The sequence below is a fragment of the Pelecanus crispus genome, chromosome 3, assembly GCF_030463565.1.
Source record: "Pelecanus crispus isolate bPelCri1 chromosome 3, bPelCri1.pri, whole genome shotgun sequence".
NCBI classification, from domain to species: Eukaryota; Metazoa; Chordata; class Aves; order Pelecaniformes; family Pelecanidae; genus Pelecanus; species Pelecanus crispus.
The window spans coordinates 130,556,015-130,576,331 of NC_134645.1; the positions used below are offsets into that span (position 1 = coordinate 130,556,015).

General features: G+C 45.8%; 1 protein-coding gene across 3 annotated transcripts in view; it reads left to right on the forward strand.

The window, feature by feature from the left end:
• The window catches only part of INTS9 (integrator complex subunit 9), a 77,637-nt gene extending 61,240 nt beyond the window's left edge, over nucleotides 1-16,397 (forward strand). For all 3 annotated transcript variants that reach the window (XM_075707006.1, XM_075707007.1, XM_075707008.1), the window contains 3 exons: nucleotides 11,621-11,719; nucleotides 14,000-14,137; nucleotides 15,103-16,397. In XM_075707006.1, coding sequence (XP_075563121.1) covers nucleotides 11,621-11,719; nucleotides 14,000-14,137; nucleotides 15,103-15,279 — 414 coding nt within the window. In that variant the 3' untranslated portion in view covers nucleotides 15,280-16,397. The remainder of the gene's footprint in view (nucleotides 1-11,620; nucleotides 11,720-13,999; nucleotides 14,138-15,102) is intronic.
• Nucleotides 16,398-20,317: the final 3,920 nt, after the last annotated feature.

The following is a 20,317-nucleotide window of genomic DNA, read 5'->3' on the forward strand; positions in this document are numbered from 1 at the left end:
TGAATATGAGAGTAGAGGGAGGAGGTGCCCTTAGTTGAGCCGAACATGAAGTACAGAGCTGGTACCCATGTAATAAAATCCCTCGAACAGTCCACAACACCCATTTCATGTGTGTCTACTTTGTGTGTCCGTTCTGTTAGGAGCCTGCCCAGCCCGCTGGTTAGAGGGCTGCCAGAGACAAGGAGGGACTTTTTAATTAGAAAATATAGTTGGATGCAACTCCATCATGGCATGTATATTTAATTGTTTTGGAAATTTGCATATTTATTGGATCTTATTAAACCTAAGACTAGTAAAACGTGGCTTCTGTTCACCAGCATGAGCAAAACAAATCTTACATTCTGAGTGCAGAGAGCCAGCACATGGCTTACCTATTATTTCGATTCCACTGAAGCATTGGGTTTTCCCCTAAACTGTGAGGGTGTAAGTGAGCCTTTGTACGTGAGCCTATCCCTTGTGTCAGCCCTGTGAAGAGAGGGTGGATACCAGTTTTTCTTGCAAACAGAATGCAAATTAGCACAGATGCTACAGATGAATATTCACCAACCCTCATACACTTTGAAGTTCCTATCAAGAGGTGGAGGGGTGTCTAAAAGCTAGGCTGATCCATGGGAGTCGCAGGGTAAGTTTCTTGCTCTGTCGGAGTCTTCCTGTATGAGCAGCACAAGCCTAAAACACAAAATGCAGCTCAGATTGGAAAGGACATCGAGGACTGCAGAGTTCCCTGGCAGCGCTTATTAGTCTGAAGGCAGTGCCATCCTCACAGGGCTACACTGCATCAGAAAACAAGTCAGTGTTTCTCGTTAGCTTGGCTGTTGGCAGCAAGATCCCTTACACTTGAGGCTCAAGAGGCCATGTGGATTCTGTCTCACTGGCAGCCACTAATGTGAAAATGCTTTCCATTTCTCAAACCCGGATCTCCAGTGGTTTTTAGGTGCTGTCTGTCACTGAAGTGAATGGGTTCTTCCTATACCTCTAGGTAAAAACAGTGCACAGAAATAAGAGCGCTTCCCAAAACTACTGGGATGTTGGAGGGAGGATGCACTGTAGACAACGTGGTGTTCACCAACCTGGGAATGGGTTTCAAAGAAGCACACAGAAACTGAGAGCTGGTTTCTGTTGCATTCACTTTAACTTGGAGGGTTCAAGCACAAAGCTGCACAGACAGGAATATTGACAGAAATGGCCCTTTTTTTTCCTCTAACAAATAACATCAAATTATATTCGCATGGGAGTCCTAATTTCAAAGCTGCCTGTGCTCAGGGAGTAGAAACATCTCATGTGATTTTCCACGTCCAGGTATTCTCCCTGGTTCCAAAGCTGCACTTACCAACTTGTGGCAAAAAGCTGCTTGGTATGTAATGACGCTCCTGAAAAGACTTTTACAAAATGATACAAAAATTAGGTAGACCAGGTTATCTCTGAGATGTTCAGGAAAGCTGTTGTGCTTCCCCATTGGTGTCAGGGAGGTAGAGTTTGCTTGCCTCAGGGGATTCTTTGAGAGTTAGACTCATTAGTGGTTGTGCGCTTGCCTCTGAGAGCAAGGCTGTGGTGATTCAGGGCTGTTAATAGGATGCCGTTACCCAGCACTGAGATATGCAAATCATCCTCAAAAAGAGATCTTGCTCATTCTTTTAAGGGAACTTGCCGGAGGAATAGCAACGCCAGCTTTGTAGTGATCACAGACTGTCTCCCCAGAACAATCTCTATTTCAGCTGTGTCTTCATCACATCACCGTGTCAGGCTAGTTTTTGCTTCCAGCTTGACCTGCAGAGTGGTGATAAGACATGGGAGGGATGGTGCGTGGTCTCCCACCCTCTCTGACTTTGGTTTGTGAGTCTTGGCAGCAGAGCTGATAACTGCTGAGAAGTGTAACTGTGTAACCTCTCCTACTCTGTGTAACTCGTCACAACAGTCCATCCCAAAAGATCATTGTCTGGTTTTCAAATAAATGGGAGAAGGAGGAAAAGACTGTCTTTTTCTGGGGCCTGTATTTCCTTTGATGCTAGCCCCCTAAATAAGCACGACATTATCTCCTTACCTCCGTAATAGTTTTTATTTGCCATCTGTTTGCCTCATTCCCCCTCCCAGCAGAAGAGCCCTGTCTGTCTGTCCCATTGTGCAGAGGGATCATTGGGATGTTGGTTTTGAGGGGCTGATGCAAATGGCCTGTGGGTTTCAGTCAGGGTTTACGCAGTAGTGGCAAAAAATGGCTGCAACGTCCCCTTCTACTGGGTGTGTTGTGCAAGACAGGATTGCAGATATGATGGATGAGGCTCCCTCGTGGAGAGTATTTGCTGCTTAATGTCCCCTTTTCAGTAGTTTCATCCAGGAAGACTCTTTAATGGTGCCTAAATATATAGGAATTTCTGTACTGCAAGGCAAGGGCATTTGTTTCATATGGGCTACCACCAGCTCTGGGGTTCTGTGAAGGCTCAAGTGGCAGGTGGAAGGGGTATTTTATAGCTCCTAGCAAACCTTGCAAAGGTTATTTTGTCGAAACCATGCTAGGCAAAAATGGAATGATGAAATCCACCCTTGGAAAAAAAGTAATTGCTAGATCTGCTCCAAGGGTAGGACTGGGGTCTAAAAGAACATACAGCTAAGAGTCTCATAAAAGAATGTCTGCTTCAATGCAGTCCTGATGGGGGCCCTCTCCTAGCATCCACAGTCCTTTCTCAGAAGCGGACATGTGCTCAAACTTCTGTCTCAATTCTTAAAGCTTTTGAAAACCAAACAGTTGGCTCAGCATGGTTTCAGTCAATACAGACTGATGGTATGGTAGTGTGAAATTTCCTTTCCAAAATTGTTTCAGTGGTTCAGATTCTGGCCTGTCAGACTAATGTAAATTTACCGATACTGCTGCAGCTTGTCTACATTTCAATCGCTTCACCGAAGAGCAAAGTCAGGTCAAGCAGGACTGTTGTATGTTAATGAGATTTACACTCAGAGCAGCCTTTGTTTAGAGAGAGGTTTTAACAGTCCCAAGGCACCAGGCTGGAATGGCTCTCAGAGGTAATGTGGAAACCTTTACACTTTAACTAATTTGTTCTTCTCAGCATCTGCCTTTCACTTTAAAAAATAATAAAAAAAAGACTGCTTCCTGGAAATTGGTTAGGCATTGTCTATTCACAGGAGAATGGTGGGAAAATGGAAAACACCTTCTGGAGCAAACAGATAAATTAAACAGTAGTGTTTGAGCAAATAATGTGCCTCCAGTTTAATTACAGCTGAACAATGGTGCGGATCACTTGATTTCAGCAGCAGACTGACTTCAGTGAGGGCTCTGTGTTTTTAAAATAGTGTGTTTGCAAGTTCTTCAGGACACAGGCCAGTACAGGAGAGTGTGAATATGCAATGCACAGCCCGACATGAAGTGAAATTATAAGGAACTATTGCAGAGAAGAATTAGGAAAAGAGCCACTTGGCAGTCCATTATAATTATGTAGCTTTCACTCCACCCTCCCCTTTTCTTATTTTGACTTCTCTTTCCACGTAGGATTTGGCCAATTCCTTTTTGAGAGAAAGAAAGGCAAAACATGGCTTTCATCTTACCTCTCCAACTTCCTTCCATCTTTCAGGGACTAAAGAGTTTGATTTCTGTCTTTCCTCTAACCCTCGACTTAATTTTGTGACCCCACATTATGCGATCTCCTGACCTCTCCATTCCTTTTCCCTGACTATTCCCCCTTGTATAAAGATGCCGTAGCCTCACTTACCATAAAGTAAATGAAATACAACCGTCCTGCTTGCTTCTGCTGCTATCATTCCTCCCTTCAGCTCCAAGCTCACTGAATCCACTGGCTGTAAAATTGCCTGGAGTCCCTCCCTCGTTCTAGCACAGGCCCTCTCCGAGTTTGACTTCACCTTTTGACATTCCATCAAAATTAGTCTTGTCCCAGCTTTAACCAACCTTTTCAACAAAGCCAGAACCACTGTAGCCTGCCATCTTCCTGATTCATGTCATCGCTGTTTGATGCAATCAGCCGTTCCTTTCCTAAAAATGTCCCCCACCTCACTCCCATGTCTCTTCTCTCCTGGCCATTCAGCCTCCCATTGCTTCTGCAGAGAATTTTCCTCCCTCCTCCCATCTTTTGTGGGCTTTGAATCCCTCATTTGCCTTGCTTTTGGGTTTTTTTTTGCTGTACCTTTCCTCTGGTTGGTCTCATCCGCAGAGTGTCCTATTTAGATTGAGGAAGCCTTGATCTGCTTTTCTGCTCCCAGCCTGCCTTTGCCTGCCCACATTAATATCTAGGTTTGTTTCTCCTTCATTTTTGATGGCTAGCTGTAAGATAGCACTCTTTTCCAGCCAGGCACTCACCTCTCTTTCCCAATCAGCTTCAACAACATTACTTTCTGACAACATTCTGACCCATAAACTGGTTCCTATATTTTGAATATTTTGAATGATGCCCTTTTCATGTCTTTCAAATGACTCATCTTTTGCATCTGTAAGCTGCTTGCCTTTACTTTGAAGATATTTCATGTCCTTGCTTCCCCTACCTGTCCTTTTTCATTCAAGTTTGAGGCTGATTGCTGCTTCTGCTGGTTCTAGCTTCCACTGTCCTCATGTAAGTTCCTCAAACAACTGTTTCCTGCCTGCTCCGAGGCTATGCAGCATACTGGGGAAGAGCTTCATTAAACAGCCATAAATCTCCTTCGTTACACTTCTTAAATACCTCCTTAAAACTTTCTCTTGGCACAGGATTGGCAAAAAGCCAGTGGTTAGCTTTAGTACTGAGGTTTATAATCCCACTCAGGATTATTTCCTGTTGGTTGGTCAGTAATATCTTCCTGGTTTGATTTCCAGGCTTTGGGGGCAAGGTTCATCATGTCGATCTGGAGCCCTGGTCCATTAGTTGAACATGGAAAAGAAGGGGTTTGTTTTATTGCTCAAAACTGCAGGACTACCCCTTCAGCTTTTTTCATTTCTCCACTAGATGTTGGCTCTATGGAAGAGTAAAGCTAAGATGTAGGCATTTGCAAGCAATAATATCAAAAATTTTAGGTATTTATGGCATGATTCTTCATCCACTGAAGTTAGTGAGACTTTAAAATCCACTCCAGAGAGAATAGTAGCAGACCCACAGAGACTGAAAGATCCATTAAGTTAGCAACCTAATCATCCCATTTAAAACACTTCGATTCTGTAAAATCTGAGGCTGAAACCCCAACAAGGCATGACTCAGATCACACACTAATGATTGTATGGATGCCCTTAGTTCTAGGATGTTTGGTTTTCTTTGTTGGAAATGTCCTTGTTCCTTTAAGTCTCATTGGAAAGGCTCCCCAATTTCCATTCTACTGCACAAATGGCCTGCAGCACGCTTGTGCCTTGTTTAACGTGCTTGCTGGTCATGAATGCTTACTCCACAGGCATATGTAAATCTTCAGGTTTTTTGGTGCGTGTGTTTGACCACATATCTTTTTGTTTCCTCTGCCGGACCTGATACTTGCAGACTTCCTGCGCTCAGACTCTGCCTGATTTAGCAGATGGTATGAAGCCAAGGCTGAGTCTGTTTGAGACTTCTGCCCATGCTATAATCTCTTGCGGAATTCTGTGTCTGGTTTCAAGTGACTCGACAACAGAGCTCCTGGTACTTAAATAGTGAAGGGCTAAGAAGAGGCAGGGAGGTAGGACGTGAGGTAAATCGTCTTCCTTTCCTAACATTGCCATCCAAATACAAGTGACAGGATGACCATGTTTTTTCTTCTGTTTACAAAACTGACTCTACAGATCATCCCTGCTTGTGAAAGGGCCGTTGCACAGCTTCTAAGCGTGTGGAATATTTGGGTGCTCTTTTCCTATTAAAGGTACACTGGGAAGTCGCTTTTCTGCATCCAGAAACTGGATTTGATGCGTGTGAGGGGCAAGGTGGGTGGGGAGATGGAGGATGAGGCAGGTTGTTCTCCGTTCAGACTTTGCTGAGGACTACTTATTGTAAAAACCTCTGTGAAACTGTGATCACTAGGGCCTGGTGGACTCCCTCTGAAGGCAGGAAGATCTTGAAATCTTTCGGCTTCTCTGATAGTTGGGAGAGGATATTTTTCTGTCGCATATGAATTGCATCCTTTTTAGGGGCTAGGATCTGGGTGGGAATCTCTTCATGCCTGGCAAGCTCCAAGGCTGTAAGCAATCATTTCCACCTAGAAATGGAAGTGCCCTCATGGGTTACATGGCCAGAACCCAGCTGCAGTTAGTAATAATGTTTATAATGTGCCTCAAAAAATGTAAGGCACAGCTTCAAATTGTGAAGACTTTTGCCCCTGCTGTTCCCACTAGAATGCTGTTCAAACCCCCACTGTCTCTGATGGCTAGAAACATCCTAATTTCCAGCCTATGTGTATTCATGGCTGGTCTGCACATACTTATTCTTAACATCATGTTTTAGCATAAATAGATTTTCCGTTTTGTTGGTATTTTCCCTGTGGTGTTTATGTAGAATAATCAAATTCTCCTTTTGGCTTTCTTTTTGCCAGGCTAAACAAGCCAAGATATTTAGTTTCCCCTTACAAGACAGCTTCTCCTGCCCTAATCTACCCAACAGTATATCTTACCTGAACTTAAATTACCCACAATTTACAAGTAGTTCAGACGAGATCTTGCAGGGCCCAATATAATAGCAATAGCTCATCTCTGCTAGAATTACCTGATATTTTCTGGAGTTGCATTTAGCTTTTTCATGGCCGTGTCGCATTTGTGACTCTCAGTTCTCATGGGATGGACTAATAAACCTGGACCCTTCACCTCCGTCATTGCCAGCAGCTGCCAGCTCACAGCAGAATTTCTCGGTATGAGCCCAGTCCCTGGCCTTGCATTTCATGCTATTGAATTTCATCTTGTTTTTCTCACTCCAGTTCTTGAGGTCATCTAGTTCTTCCTCTATGATAGCCTGATCTTTCGTTCTATTAAGGGTGCCTCTACAGACTTCAGTGGGGCCTTCTGAACACTCTCTTTGTTCTGTACTGAGGTCATTAAAAAAATTGTATGGGAGTAGGCTCAAGACTGACCCTTCAGGAACTGCAGCAACAGCCCAGTAGTTGTCTGAGGGTTTCTTTGCTTTAACCAGCACTTTTCCCACCTCAGGACTGCTGTAGAAATCCACAGTTTGTAATTTCCCATGTGGTACCTTGCTAGCGCTTCATGAAGCACGGACTGTGGCTGCCCCAGTTCCCTCAGCAGTTGTCTTATCAGAGAAGGCTGTTGCGTTAGTCGCATGTGATCCACTTTTGATGATTTTTTAAAATTTTCCTTCCATTTACTTTGTTACTGCAGTATAGTTGCATGAGTAATGGACCCCTTAGTAGGATTTCTGAGTGCTAGGTATTGCACAAGCACTGAACAAAACTGATCCTTGCCCCAAGGAATATATTACAACTTTATTCTTTCTTTATTTTTTCTAAGGACTTGCAATGTGTTGAGTTTGTAATGGGTCTGTCCTGCCCAGTGGTTTCACAGCTCTGTTTCATGTCTTTGATTTCTCTGGTTTGATCCGGAGTTGCAACTCTGGCTCCTACCTCTAATGCAGAGATCATACATTTATGCACAGTTTGTAAATCTGGAAAATACACATTTAATGTTGATATAAAAACCCAGCTGTGTCCCTTTCTAAATACACGTGCTATAATCTAGTGTACACATCAGTGAATTTCAGATCTTAAAAGTTAAGGGGATTTTAATTACTGATTTTAATTACTGATAAGCTTTGCTGTGCTCCTGCTAGTTCCCCTTTGCTCCAGTCCTGGAGGGTGAAGATCCAGCTCACCTCACTCAGCTCAGACTTGAGCTCTCCCTGCTGGGTCAGTCTTCCTGCACCCTGTAAGCCAAGAACTATCGCACTTATAAAACTTGGAGGGGAAGAGGGAAAAGGGAGAAGTTTGGAGAGGTGTCCCGAAAAACTAGGAAAAAATCACCGGTAGTCACCACTGCCAGTATAGCTGCAACTTGGATGTTAAAATACTGGCTGGCGGATGTCCGTGCATGTTTGTCCCTGGGAAAATCCTCAATAGGACCAAGACCACGTGTGCTAAAATTCTGTTCCTCTCCTGATTTTATACACTGATTATTCAACCTAATATTTTTTTTATGGTAGGAGTTTCAGATCCTATCCTCAGTCATTGTTCAGCTCCTCACTGCCAACAAGAGGGGTTTTGGCCGGTGACTGAAGACAGCATGCGACCTTAAGCCTAGGGAGAGTTGTCCCCGATGGAGACCTTAGTAGAGACTTCAGAGTAACCTAACCTGTGTGCATTGTTCTTCTTTATAAACAACTATAGCTTGGCCAACAACGGTGTTCGGGCTCACACAGTGTGTGTCAGATCTCATTTTGTTGTGGAAAATGCAATCCTACACAAAAGATTCAACTATAGTTTACGGTAAAAATTTCTTTACTCCATGCGAGCATATGTGGACAACTCTGATCACGGGAGCAGAACTTGCCAAGCTGACTCTTCTCTCCCTCAGCCATTACAAGGTTCACATCAACACTTGCAGTTTCAGACTACTGAGGGTCAATGACTTCTGGTTTTTGGTTGGCTTCTGTTTTAAACTTAGTCCTTAACAGGAGGGATTTAAAAAAAGTGAAATACACAGTACACACACACACACAGACAAGTTTGTCTTAAGGCAGTCCAAGTGCTCATCCATAGGCAGGGGACTGGTTAATGCAATGTTAGTGCTCAGTGCCGTGCGTCTCTGCTTTCGTGACTTTCCCGATGCCAGCATGTGGCATTAGACTTGTGATAATGACTGGAAGGAAGAAGCATTTATTCTTGCGTAGTGGGGGGCTTTTCAATCTTGCAGACAAAGGCATAACAAGATCCAGCAACTGAAAGTTGGGCAAATTCAACCTTGAAATAAGACACGGTTTCCTAGCTGCAAGGAAAATTAAAGTTTGGAACAGCTTGCGAGAGGAAGTGGCGGAGCTGCCATTGCTTGGAGTATAGACGAGATTTGCTATCTCTCTGAAAAAGGTTTCTTTAATCCAGCATTTTGGAAGAGTTCTGTGATTTATGTGTGCAGGAGGTCAGTCGAAAGGAGTATAGCAGTGCTGTCTGGTCTTGGTGGGTGAATTACTGGTTGTGATTAAATGACCTTCTTGGTTTGGGTCAGTGAACTTCTGTAATAAAAGGATTGGCTGCAACATGGAGAGGGCTGTGAGATGAAGCAGTATCTTAGCGAAAATAAAAATGAACGTCTGTCTTACTGTCTTTTTGACTGTTAATGATTAAAGTGTTGCTGTTTACCAACTGTGTGGTTAAAACCTGCATAAATGTTAGTAACAAAGTATTTCAGTGGCAGAAGAGGACTTTGATTCTAAGCAGCTCTCTGTTTTTTAAGGATCTTTCTCTTTACAGTGTTTGTCATTTTGCCATGTATTCTTCATTAGAGCCCATTTTGTATCGATCCTCCTGTGGAAGGTGGTGGGAATAGAAAGTGCCTTCGACCACTGCAAAGTGCAGCATAACACACTGCTGCAAATGTTACTATTTTTAGGTCCCATGGGAAATCTGAAGCAATAATTATCATTATATTCTCATTCTCTTAGCCTTCAACAACAAACTGTAAAGGCTGTATTCAAATTGCCTGCTTTAAAGATCTTGAACGGAGTCCCAGAGAGAGCGCAATCTGAATTGCTTCATGAAATTTTGGTTTCTAAGATTCACCAAGTCTGAATATGTGCAAAATTTTAGGGGATTTGAATTCAGCCTTAAAATGTCTGTGTTTTTCCAACACAAACATCTATCCAACTGTTCTATTTCAAGGAGGTGCTCTCAAAACCTTCTTGCAGCTTTAATAGTGGTAGGTAAGATTTTCAGAAGTTATTAGAAGTAGCTGAACTCTGCTGCCATTGAAGCCAACAGAAAAGCCTTCTTAGGGCTTTGATGGCAAAAGGGTTAGGCCAGTAGTGAGTGCTTTTTGAAGTCAAGTTCAGTTGCTTCTGTATTCACAAGGATTAGAGCTTTGAGTGATAGAGCGATCACCTACGTAATCATAATTTACAGCAGACCAGAGTATTTGGCAGTAAAGTATTGGCACCTGAAGTTTCTTGAGAAGTGGCAGGGTTCGGCTGTTCTGCTCTGACCCTCTCCTGGTTTGGATCCTGTTGAAAATTCACTAGATGGCCTTGGGTAAGGAATTTAATCTTCCTTTGCCACAGGTGCACTATCTCCAAAACAGGAATATACCATGCTTTTCTAAAATCCATTCAGCTTCTCTTTCCTGCTCCTGCCATGGGAGCATCTGGCAAGCTAGAGAGAGCTGGCAGGGCAATGATATCTGGTTCTGCAGAGCTCTGCTCCATGAAAGCACTACAGTAGGTGGCTGGAGTTTCAAAAGAGCTCCTTTACCTGGAGGTTAAGCTCTTCTTAATATCTGGCTCCAGCTGGAGGTTGCATTTGAAGATGAAAGGGAGTGGAGTTCAGATGAAGATCATCTTGTAGAGGCTCTTTCTACGTGGGATGGGGCAATGGTCTGAGTGGGTTGGTGGTACAACTGTTGGGAAAAACAGCCAAGTAGATTCTGTCCCTTTAGGTGTTACTTGTCTTCACAACTGAAAAGTCCTCCCAACCAGTGGTATAACGCATGAGCAATCTTACCCGTTTTTGTTTTGTGAGGCACCTGCAAGGTTTCCCCACAGACACAGAGCACGCTTCACGCATCCTTGCCTTCAGGTCCGCAGCGAATAACAGGAGCGTGCTTGGCTGGGAGCGATACTTCGAACTGCTCGGGCTGCTGGCCCATGTGGGGTGAAGGTACCTGTTTATCTAGGACTAGATCCTGGCTAGTCCTGGGCAGGTCTCCAGGGCACCCGGTGTCCAGTGTATTGTCATCTAGAACTCCATGGGAAGGAATAAGGGAATAATTTTCTGTGTTCATGAGCAATGTTTTCTGCAGCATTCCTTTGGAAACATGGCTGGAAGAGGTGCTTCCCAGCTGGCCAACTTCCGCAAGTCTGAGCGGGTGCAGTGCTGCCCACTCCACGTTTGCTGCCAACACCCTCAATGCTGAGCATCTTGGGAGGTTGCCATTGAATTCAGAGTTGGAGCCAAGACTAAATTTTATTTCTTTCAGAGAAGAATGATATAAAAGGCAGTGTAAGGGTTTCTATGCAGTGTTGTAAGGAAAAATTTCAAACCAGTCAACAGAGCCATTAGGTTTTTAAGGACAAACCATTTTCTTCCAGCTATTCTGTAACCAGAATGCCATGGCACTAAGAAACAGAAAGGAAACTGGCTTTGATTTTGCACTGTCCATCGACGTAATGAACGTAATAAATAATGATGAATTACATGATGAGTTTTATTAATCAAAATTATTAATAAAGTAGTTGATGTCCTTTTAAATGAGGTTTCTCTTTAATTGTTATATTTTGTGAGACTTGCCTTGGTTACTGAAAACCTCATGCTGCTCTGAGAATGGTATGAAAGTCAGTAGCTTGAAGAGCTGGAAGGAGGGCTACGCAGGTAAGAGGAGCGCTCTGTCATTGTATCAGTGGGTTTGTGTTTACAGTTCATTAGTCCGTGTTTAAAAATACTGTGCTGCCAATTTAAATCACAGCTGGATTCATACAAATTTTGAGATTATCACTTGCTGAACAAAATCCTTCTTTTGCTTTAGCTTGCAGATTCACTTGTGCCCTTGGAGATTAAGCCTGGTATTTCCTTAGCAACAGTTTCTGCCGTGTTGCATACTAAAGACAACAAGCATGTGCTGCAGGTACAGTATAATGGGAAAGGGAGAAAAATATCCTTACACCGGGTTTCCTGCCATCTGGGACCCCAGCTGTTCTCGTGAGGCAACCCCTCCAAAAACTCTTTCCCCACCAGAGCAGAGTCCTTGTCAGATGCTTTGTCCTGGCATGTGCGAGTGAGGAATTACACTTAGAGAGTGGGATGCAAATAAATCTCTCTACCCTCTTTTCGTTGGCCATGTGCCTGGCTAAGATAAAAGGGGAAGCGAGATTATTCCTGAAGAGAGGCTACAAATCACACTGCTGTCTTCCATAACCCATACACCAGCATCAGCATCAGTCAGCCTCTCGTGGACTTAGCACTGAGGGGCAGAGGGGGGAGATGACCTAAAACATTAGACGTGTGAAGGGAGTGTCTTCCTTCAGCTGCCCTGTTCCCCAGGAAGCAGATTGTGCATCCTTGTACAAAGTAGGAGCGTATACTCTCCTCCTACCACCTCCTTTAGGCTGACACTGCAATTCTTGGCATTAGTGCTCTGCAGAGGGAGATGATGTCTGGTGGACCTGCTCAGCAGTAGATGCCCCGGTCGCCTTTCTCCTTTGATGCATGAGCTTGCAGGGAGCTCAGTGAAGCCACACTCCGCACGATGCTGCCTCTCCCGCTGGGCAGTAGAGCTGGGCTGGGCCCACTACACTTGGGAAGAGGGCCCAGGGATGGTAATGTCTTTAATGCAGGGACATAAAGACTGGTTAAAGGTTTATTGCACTGCACAGCAGACAGGCTGCCTTGCTTTTTCCAAGTCAGTTCCCTAGAAACAGTAGGCAACACTGAACAAATCAAAGTATTAAAATGCAATTGGTGTGAGGTTGCTTTGTCCTTTGTGTTGTTCATTTACTCCCTTCTCTACTTCGATTCCTGATGCCAAATAAACTTAGACCTAGGCTTAAAATGCCAGAGCCCTCACATGTGGGTGGAGGTAAGCCAGCACAGCGGTGTCTGCCAGCGTTAGCTGAGCCTGGGACCCACCATCTCAGTGATTCTTGCACAAATAACATGCACGTAGGCCCACCAGCTTCAGGGAAAACGGTGGGTTTTGTAGAGTGACCTGAGTGCATCCCTGCTTGTGGAACTGGACTCTGAGCAGGTGCCATTTCTCTCCCAAGGATGAAAACCACCCTTCCCTGGCTGTTGAAAGAAACCCAGGGACATCACAGCAGCAGGTTCAGACATGATGCTACGCGATGGGAAAGAGACAGAGTTGAGAGGAGCCCAGTCTGTCACCTGGAGTGTGCAGGGTGCTACAAGGCACTGGGGTTGCTTCAGGCAAATTCCCTATGTGTTGTACAGACGCATCCCTGGCAAATGGTCTTGCCAAAATTTTGGAGAAATTTTCCCCAGCACCTTTTTCCCAGGGACTGAGTTGCTAGTTCACTGGGAAAGACCAGTGCTGACACTTCCCCGACCTAACTAACTTGGCATAGGACACACGGACTTATTTTACACAATAATTTCCTCGTCGTTCTTTTTATAGGAATCTGGTTTTCATCTCCGTGAAACGGTCTTTCAGAAGTGCTCAGTTAATCCCGCACGTGCAGCAACGCAGGGTGCTCGGTTAGCTACCGCTGCACGTGCTAACCCTGCCTCCCCCTCCCTGCTAACCGAGAGGGGTCTCGGGGATGAGTTAAGGCAGAAAGCTTTCTGAAGCAGCACAAAATTATACCCAGATCACACTCCAGTGATTTTTCAGGCACTGCAGCATCTCTCATGCCTCCTTGTCTGTATTCAAGTTCTTCCTAAAGACTCACTTTTCCGAGGCCAGTGAGAAATAAATTACCCATTTTTCTCATTCCCCGAGTAGTTACTTGCTCTGAAGTTGGCCGTTTCCTAACCTGTTGCATCTTTTAGAGTGTGATTTTTCAAGGCATTGACTTCTTTGAGGCATGGTTCCTAGAAAATACTGCAGGGCACTTGAAGGCTAAAATAGAAAGCTTCAGTCTTGAATTGAGTCAGACAGGCCTTTTAAGATGACGGAAATTTGAACAGAACTGAATTTGACAGAAATGTTGGGACGATGGAGATTTGAACTAAACCTGCTGATTTATTTCTGTAAATGGTGGCTTGTGTGTGCAGAGCTGCAGTGGAGCCCAAGGCTGGGTTTCTCCTCTCCCCTTCAGCACTGCAACGTTCCCCTTTAGTGACAGAAAACAGAATCAGTATTCCTTTTCTATCTCAGCTGCTTGTTATTCCAACTAAATTATAATGAGCTGATGTGCACTGCATTACTGTGCACCTTCTCACCCATTAGCTCCCTCCAAAACCTCCGCAACCTCCCGCCAGCAAGAAGAGAAAGCGAGTGAGTGATGACGTGCCAGAGTGTAAACCTTTGAAGCCATTGCTGAGCGGATCCATTCCTGTGGACCAGTTTGTGCAGACGCTCGAGAAGGTAATAAGTCTTTGGTAGCAAGGGAGGTTCAAGCAGATTTCTACTGATCTCAGCAACGTGCTGCTTTGCTCGCAGCGGGAGGGAAAATAATTTTAGTGTAGCTTGGAATGGAGAGGGGCTGATGAGCTAGCAAAGCACTTCAGGGAACGCGTGGCCCTGCGCTGCGCATGGTGGGAATCGTTCCCTGTGGCGTCATGTCCTGAGATAAGGGCTTCATATCAGCCATTTTCTCCTGGTTTCCCATGGAAGCAGAGCTTTTGGGGTCACTCCGCATGTGTTAATTTCCCCCATGTAACTTCTGGATTCATCAGCTGATTTCCAGTCAATTTGAGCAGTGGGGAGGAGGTCTCAAAAGTATTCAAATTCCTACAAGTTCTGTGAAAATGAGGTGACCGAGTGAAGAAGAGATCCTGGAAATGTCTCCATGGATGGAGAAGCTTTCTGGGGAGCTGCAGGACAGGGGGGTTGGTGGCTGACCTTGCAAGCAGTTGGTTACTGCTCTGTGGAGCCCTGTTCTCGCCTGCATGACTCCTTGGAGAAAATTAGCAGGAAAAAGGGCAGGGTTGTCTCTGAAGAAGTTTGCCCTGGGGTTCAGTAGCTCTCCACTATCATCTTCTTTGAGGCAGTAATGTCAGCAGGTGGTCATTTCTGTAGTTAAAGGAGCTATTTGTCCTCTTTGTCTCTCAAGAGTTTGCAATTGCATTGACCCGGTGTAGTGGAAAATGTTGGCTTTAGCCTCCCTGTTCTGTAGTTTATCCATCTGTATATGAGAGTCATATTTAGCTTAGCCTACACTGCTAAATTTCCTCTGTAAATCCCAGAGATCCAGGATATCTGCAATGGCACTCTGTATTTTGTAGCCGTTCTCCCTTCTCCTCCCCTTTGTGCCCTAGTCTTCCATCTCTACCTGTTTTCCGGAGTTGTAACATCTCTCTCTTTTACTCCCTCCCCAACGCTCCATCTAGCATGGTTTCAGTGACGTGAAGGTGGAGGACACAGCCAAGGGCCACATCGTACTCCTCCAGGAGGCTGAAACCCTCATTCAGATCGAGGAGGACTCCACACACATCATCTGCGACAACGATGAACCTTTGAGGGTGAAACTGCGTGACCTGGTTCTCAAATTCCTGCAGAAATTCTAGCTCGTGGACATCATGCTGCTCTGCAAGGAGACACCCCAGAGCACCAGAGCTAAGAGCTTTCCAGAGGATGACCCCGGAGAGAGAGAGAATTTCCTGATTCAGAGACCAGAAACCACCTTCCCCTTCGTGGAGAAGCAAGGAAGTATTTTCTAATATCTATATATTTTTTAAATTTTATTTTTAACCAGTTTTTGAATACTTTGGAGGGGATTCCTGTGCTGTAAATTTGGGAGTTGGAATCTTACAGGAGATACAGACCGCAGAGTAAATAAATACAGTGTATATTTACCAGGTCAGGGTGAAATTGTGTGCAGACACAGACATTTCTCTGTGTGACCCTCTCAGCAATGTATGCCCCAGTCTTTTACCTGAGAAAACTCTGTAAGAATATTGAAACAATGGCCTCAGATATTAAGAGATTTATTTTTCTCCCCACTGCTTCTTCCCAGTCACCAGAGCCAATTTCCCGTCTGTCCTCCCTATACATTGTGCATGTGTATTTCACTGGCACGAAGACGAGTGAGAAACCTGGTAAGGCAAAGATCATAAAAATAAAAATAGAAAAAGGGGGCTATGCTGGACATGTAGAATAGCTTCAAAGCAACAAGAGCCTGGCCATTCCCTGCAAAAGCAGAGGGATTTTGGAAAAGCTATATGCTTCAGCGATGCAAGGTGTTTACTGATGCCGCACCCTCACCTGTTGTGACCAGATCTGTCCACCCAGCTCTAGGCTCTGCACCAAGACGCACTAAAACTGGTTTCCCTTGGGTTCCTCCATCAGCAGTGGAGGAGGTATCTCAGGAAGATACTTTCAAAAGTGTGTAAAGCAGTTAAACTCCTAGTGCTCATGAAAAACCTTTGAGATTTAAGTGCCTCTTGTTTCTATATGCCAAAAACCTGTCCTTTCAGCCCCCACAATCCCAAATCCTGGTTGAAATACCAAGTCATTTATACAAAGCCGTCTGTACTGCAGATCTGGGGACGTTTTTCACTCCCAAAATCGTGTATTTGGGGCCTAAACTTAGTTAATAGCATTGCTTTTAAAAGCAACCGATTTCTCAGATTTACTGCTGTTTGGTTTTTATTGGATTGTTTTGTATTTATTTGGTGTTAAAAATAAAAAGCATAGTAAGACTGCCAAGGAGGAAGCACATTCTGTGGTTTATAAAAGCATCTGCATGCCTATTCCACATCCGCCTGTGCATGTATATACACATTTGTGAAATATAACTACTCCTTCAGTTTATAGCTTTGGGGTGATTAAGGCAGTGGAAGCACAGCTCTGTGATAAAAACTATTTGCTATTGCAGTTTCCACATCACATTTCGTACACATTAAGGATTTCTATTTGATTGGATGTACAGACTCCAGCATCGGTACCTTTGCTTTGTGTGTATGTCATGGGCGTGAGGGAAATGGCGTCATCAATGCGATAAAAAAACTTGTTGCAGTAGCATTAATCCTCATAAGAGTTTTACAATGTTTGCAGTACTTCAGCTTCTTTATCCCATGGCCTCTGTGTGTTAAGAATAATCTTTTTGGAGATTTAATTACAAGGTGAAATATGTCCGATGCTATTATTCCATTTTCGAGTGATGAAAAACTCAGCTGGGCTGAGGAGGCGAGGGAGGAGTGGGCCGTGTAGGAGTCCTCGAGGGCGTCCTTCTCCTTGCTACCTAGACCAGCTCCAGCATCGATCCCAATGTTCCGGAGCCTTCATTTTGTGAATATACTCATTTGCATTTATAATTATAAGGGACTTCCCTTGTTGCTTTAAGCAGCCAGACCCGAGGCTGTGCCTTAGTGCTTGTCGCATCCGCCTTGGCTGAGCACGGCAGCGCAGCGGTGTGCCGGTGGGCAGACCGTCAAGGAGTGGTTTCCCCTTGGTGAAGGCCGTGCTCGAGCAACTGAGTGTTAGGGAATCCGAGTCGGTGTGCTGCCTGGGGCACTCGGAGGGGACCTTGCGGGGAGTGATCGGAAGGTGTAACAATTCACCATGAAGAGCTTATTTTGGGGCAAAGAACGAGGGAAAAAATTAGTTTCCTGGCACAGGGAAAGCCAGCCTGAAACTCCTCCTCTATTTTCCCTCATGACTTTTGGGAAAGGGGAAGCGAATTCAGTAACTAGCACTTTCATGTGCGATGCTGAACCACGGCTGACCTTCCCAGCTTGGCTCCACCAAGCTTTTGGGTCCGCGTGGGCCCCGGTCCATGACTTTCCCCCTCTCCAAACTGCTGCTGGAGGCCACGGCTGAGCAGAGCTGCGACTCCCTGGTGGTAAACAGGCTCCGAGTGCTCAGTTCCTGTGACCCGAGGAGTGAGAAGCATTAAAGCCCAGCTACAAAGAGTCAAGAAGACCTCGGCTGGGGTAGAGCCGAGTTGTAGCTACCTGTAGTCAAGGGGATTCCCTTGAGCCAGAACCCTGAGCCGAGCTAGCTGGGTGCTGAGACACCTGGGGACATTTCTGCGACATTTCTGTGGTTATATGACATGGAGCCCTGCAGTAACGGGGCTGCGGATTCACTGGCATAAAAAGATTTAATCGAGCTCTGTGTTTCTCTTGACTGCAGATGTGTGAGGGCGGGAAGGCGAGAGAGATTTGCTTTCTTTGCTGGAGTTACGCAGTCCAAGCAGCCTTCCGTGTCAGGGGAGAGTAACCTCCTACCGTACTCATCCAGCACGGCCTCCTTATACAGAAAGGCAGGTTGGGCGGAGGGGCTTTACCAGTCTCAAGGTATTAAGGAAATATTTAAATGTGAAGGGTGAGACAGCCTGTATCAGCCACAATAGCTACTCCACAGGAATCATAGAATCGTTTAGGTTGGAAAAGACCTTTAAGATCATCCAGTCCAACCATTAACCTACACTACCAAGGCCACGCTAAACCAATTAAGGGTAGACTAGACTAAACCATGTCCCCAAGTGCCACCTCTGCCCGTTTTTGGAACACCTCCAGGGATGGGGACTCCACCACCTCTCTGGGCAGCCTGTTCCAATGCTTGACCACCCTTTCCGTGAAGAAATCTTTCCTAATATCCAGTCTAAACCGCCTCTGGCGCAGCTTGAGCCCATTCCCTCTCATCCTATCGCTAACTACATGGGAGAAGAGACCAACCCCCACCTCACTACAACCTCGGGCCAAATAAACCCTGATGCTCTAAGCCCCCTGTGGACGTCTCTCAGCGCTGCCTAACTTGGCAGAACCAGAGAGCTCCAGTCTAGTCCTGCCTCTGATGGATGCTTTTGGACACGTTCCTGCCTTAGTGCCTCACTTTCCCCTTACGTGAAATAGAAACCGTGCCATCCTCCTTTGCAGGCTGCCTTGAGACCTAGAGCTGAGAGCTGCTGCGGCAGAAGTCGCCTTAAAAGCACGGTGGTTTGAAGGTAATTCGGGAACTGGGAGCGGGGCTGCTGTGCTCATTAACAGGATTAGAAATGTACTCATGCTCAACAGTTTTTAGCTTGGTTCACTCCTGAAAGGCAACTGATGCGATTGAGCTGTCACACCAAAATCCCTATTTGAGCTGCAAAGCTCTGACCGGTAACAGCCACGCTGAGATTTTGTCAGGTCGTCTGGGGGCTAATGGCTTTCCAAAGGCTTTCCCACCCTCCTGGGGCGGGGGTGTAAAGAAAATCAATTTAAAAGTTTCTACATTTTTATTCTTGTCATTTTGGGCAGGAAAACTTCTTACTGCTCCAGTCCAGCATCTGAAAACTGATTCATTTCTTATAAACGGAAAGGTTGTGCCTGCTGGAAAAATAAACATACGGGGCGGGGGGGATTCTTTAACGAAAAATCTTAATTTAACTAGCAAAACTAAGTGCTTGTTCATTCTGCACAGAGGAACAAAAATAAATAGCATTTCTTCAGGCTGGGTCAGTCCTGCAGAGGTAACCATGGCAGCCCAGGAGAGCTGCGAATGGAGGGGGTGGAATACGGCGGACGGCAAATGCGTTTTAACCAGAGAGGCACGCTTTAATGGACAAACACCAGCAAAGGTACTTGGTTTGACTCTCTTCCTTCAGAGAGAAAAGAAAAAAAAAAAATCTCCCCTTGGCCACCGTGTGCTGTTCATTGTGCCACGGCCGTCGCCGGTGCCCGTGAGCACGCGTGACGCAGGAGTCGCGCCCCGTGCTGCGCTGCACCGGCCCCTCGCTGCAGCTCCCCTAACGAAACGCCGGTGCTGGCGCCTGCGGCGGGGCTGCTTCTCCGGCGGCTGCTTCGCAGGGCTGCACCGTGGCCCCTGGCAAGCGATTCATTCTCCGTGCGCTTCCCATCCTGTGCGCTGCCAGGGCTGCGTCACTGGGCCGGGAATAGTGGGGAGAAAAGGTTAAAATCAGCTTTCTGCACTTGGCTGGCTTTTGCGGAACAGGTGTTCCTGGACGGAGAGAAGTATATTGCGTTTGCTTACTATTAATGTGAGCCTTAATAAAAACAACCGGACCAAGTCGTGTAATTGCAGGCTGGGGCTGTCCCCCCCGCGCCCAGACGCAGTCAGTGTCGCCGGGGATGAGCTGACGAGTGCCCTGGGCCACGCCAGGGTCACCTCCGGGGGAACCTGGGCGTGATGGCCTGAGGGCAGCTGGGGCGAGGTGTTGGGCCTGTGCCCCGTCGGCAGCTCAGCGTTGGGAGGAACGGGGAGGATGAGTGCGGAGGGGAGTGCGGCCAGCCGCACGTCGTGGCCTGGCTAGGCTCGTGATGGGGACGATGAGTTGGATCAAACAGGTCCCCAGTTACCTGTCACATAGACTCATAGAATCGTTCGGGTTGGAAAAGACCTTTAAGATCATCCAGTCCAACCATTAACCTAACACTGCCAAGCCCACCACTAAACCAGTTAAGGGGAGAGTAGCAATTTCATGTTTCCTGGCTTGGTGGCTGGATTATTTTTAATGAAAGTAAAAACTAGGAATCATTAAGGTTGGAAAGGCCCTCTAAGATCATCAGTCCAACATCAACCCAACACCCCCATGTCCACTAAACCATGTCCCCAAGTGCCACCTCTGCCCGTTTTTTGAACCCCTCCAGGGATGGGGAC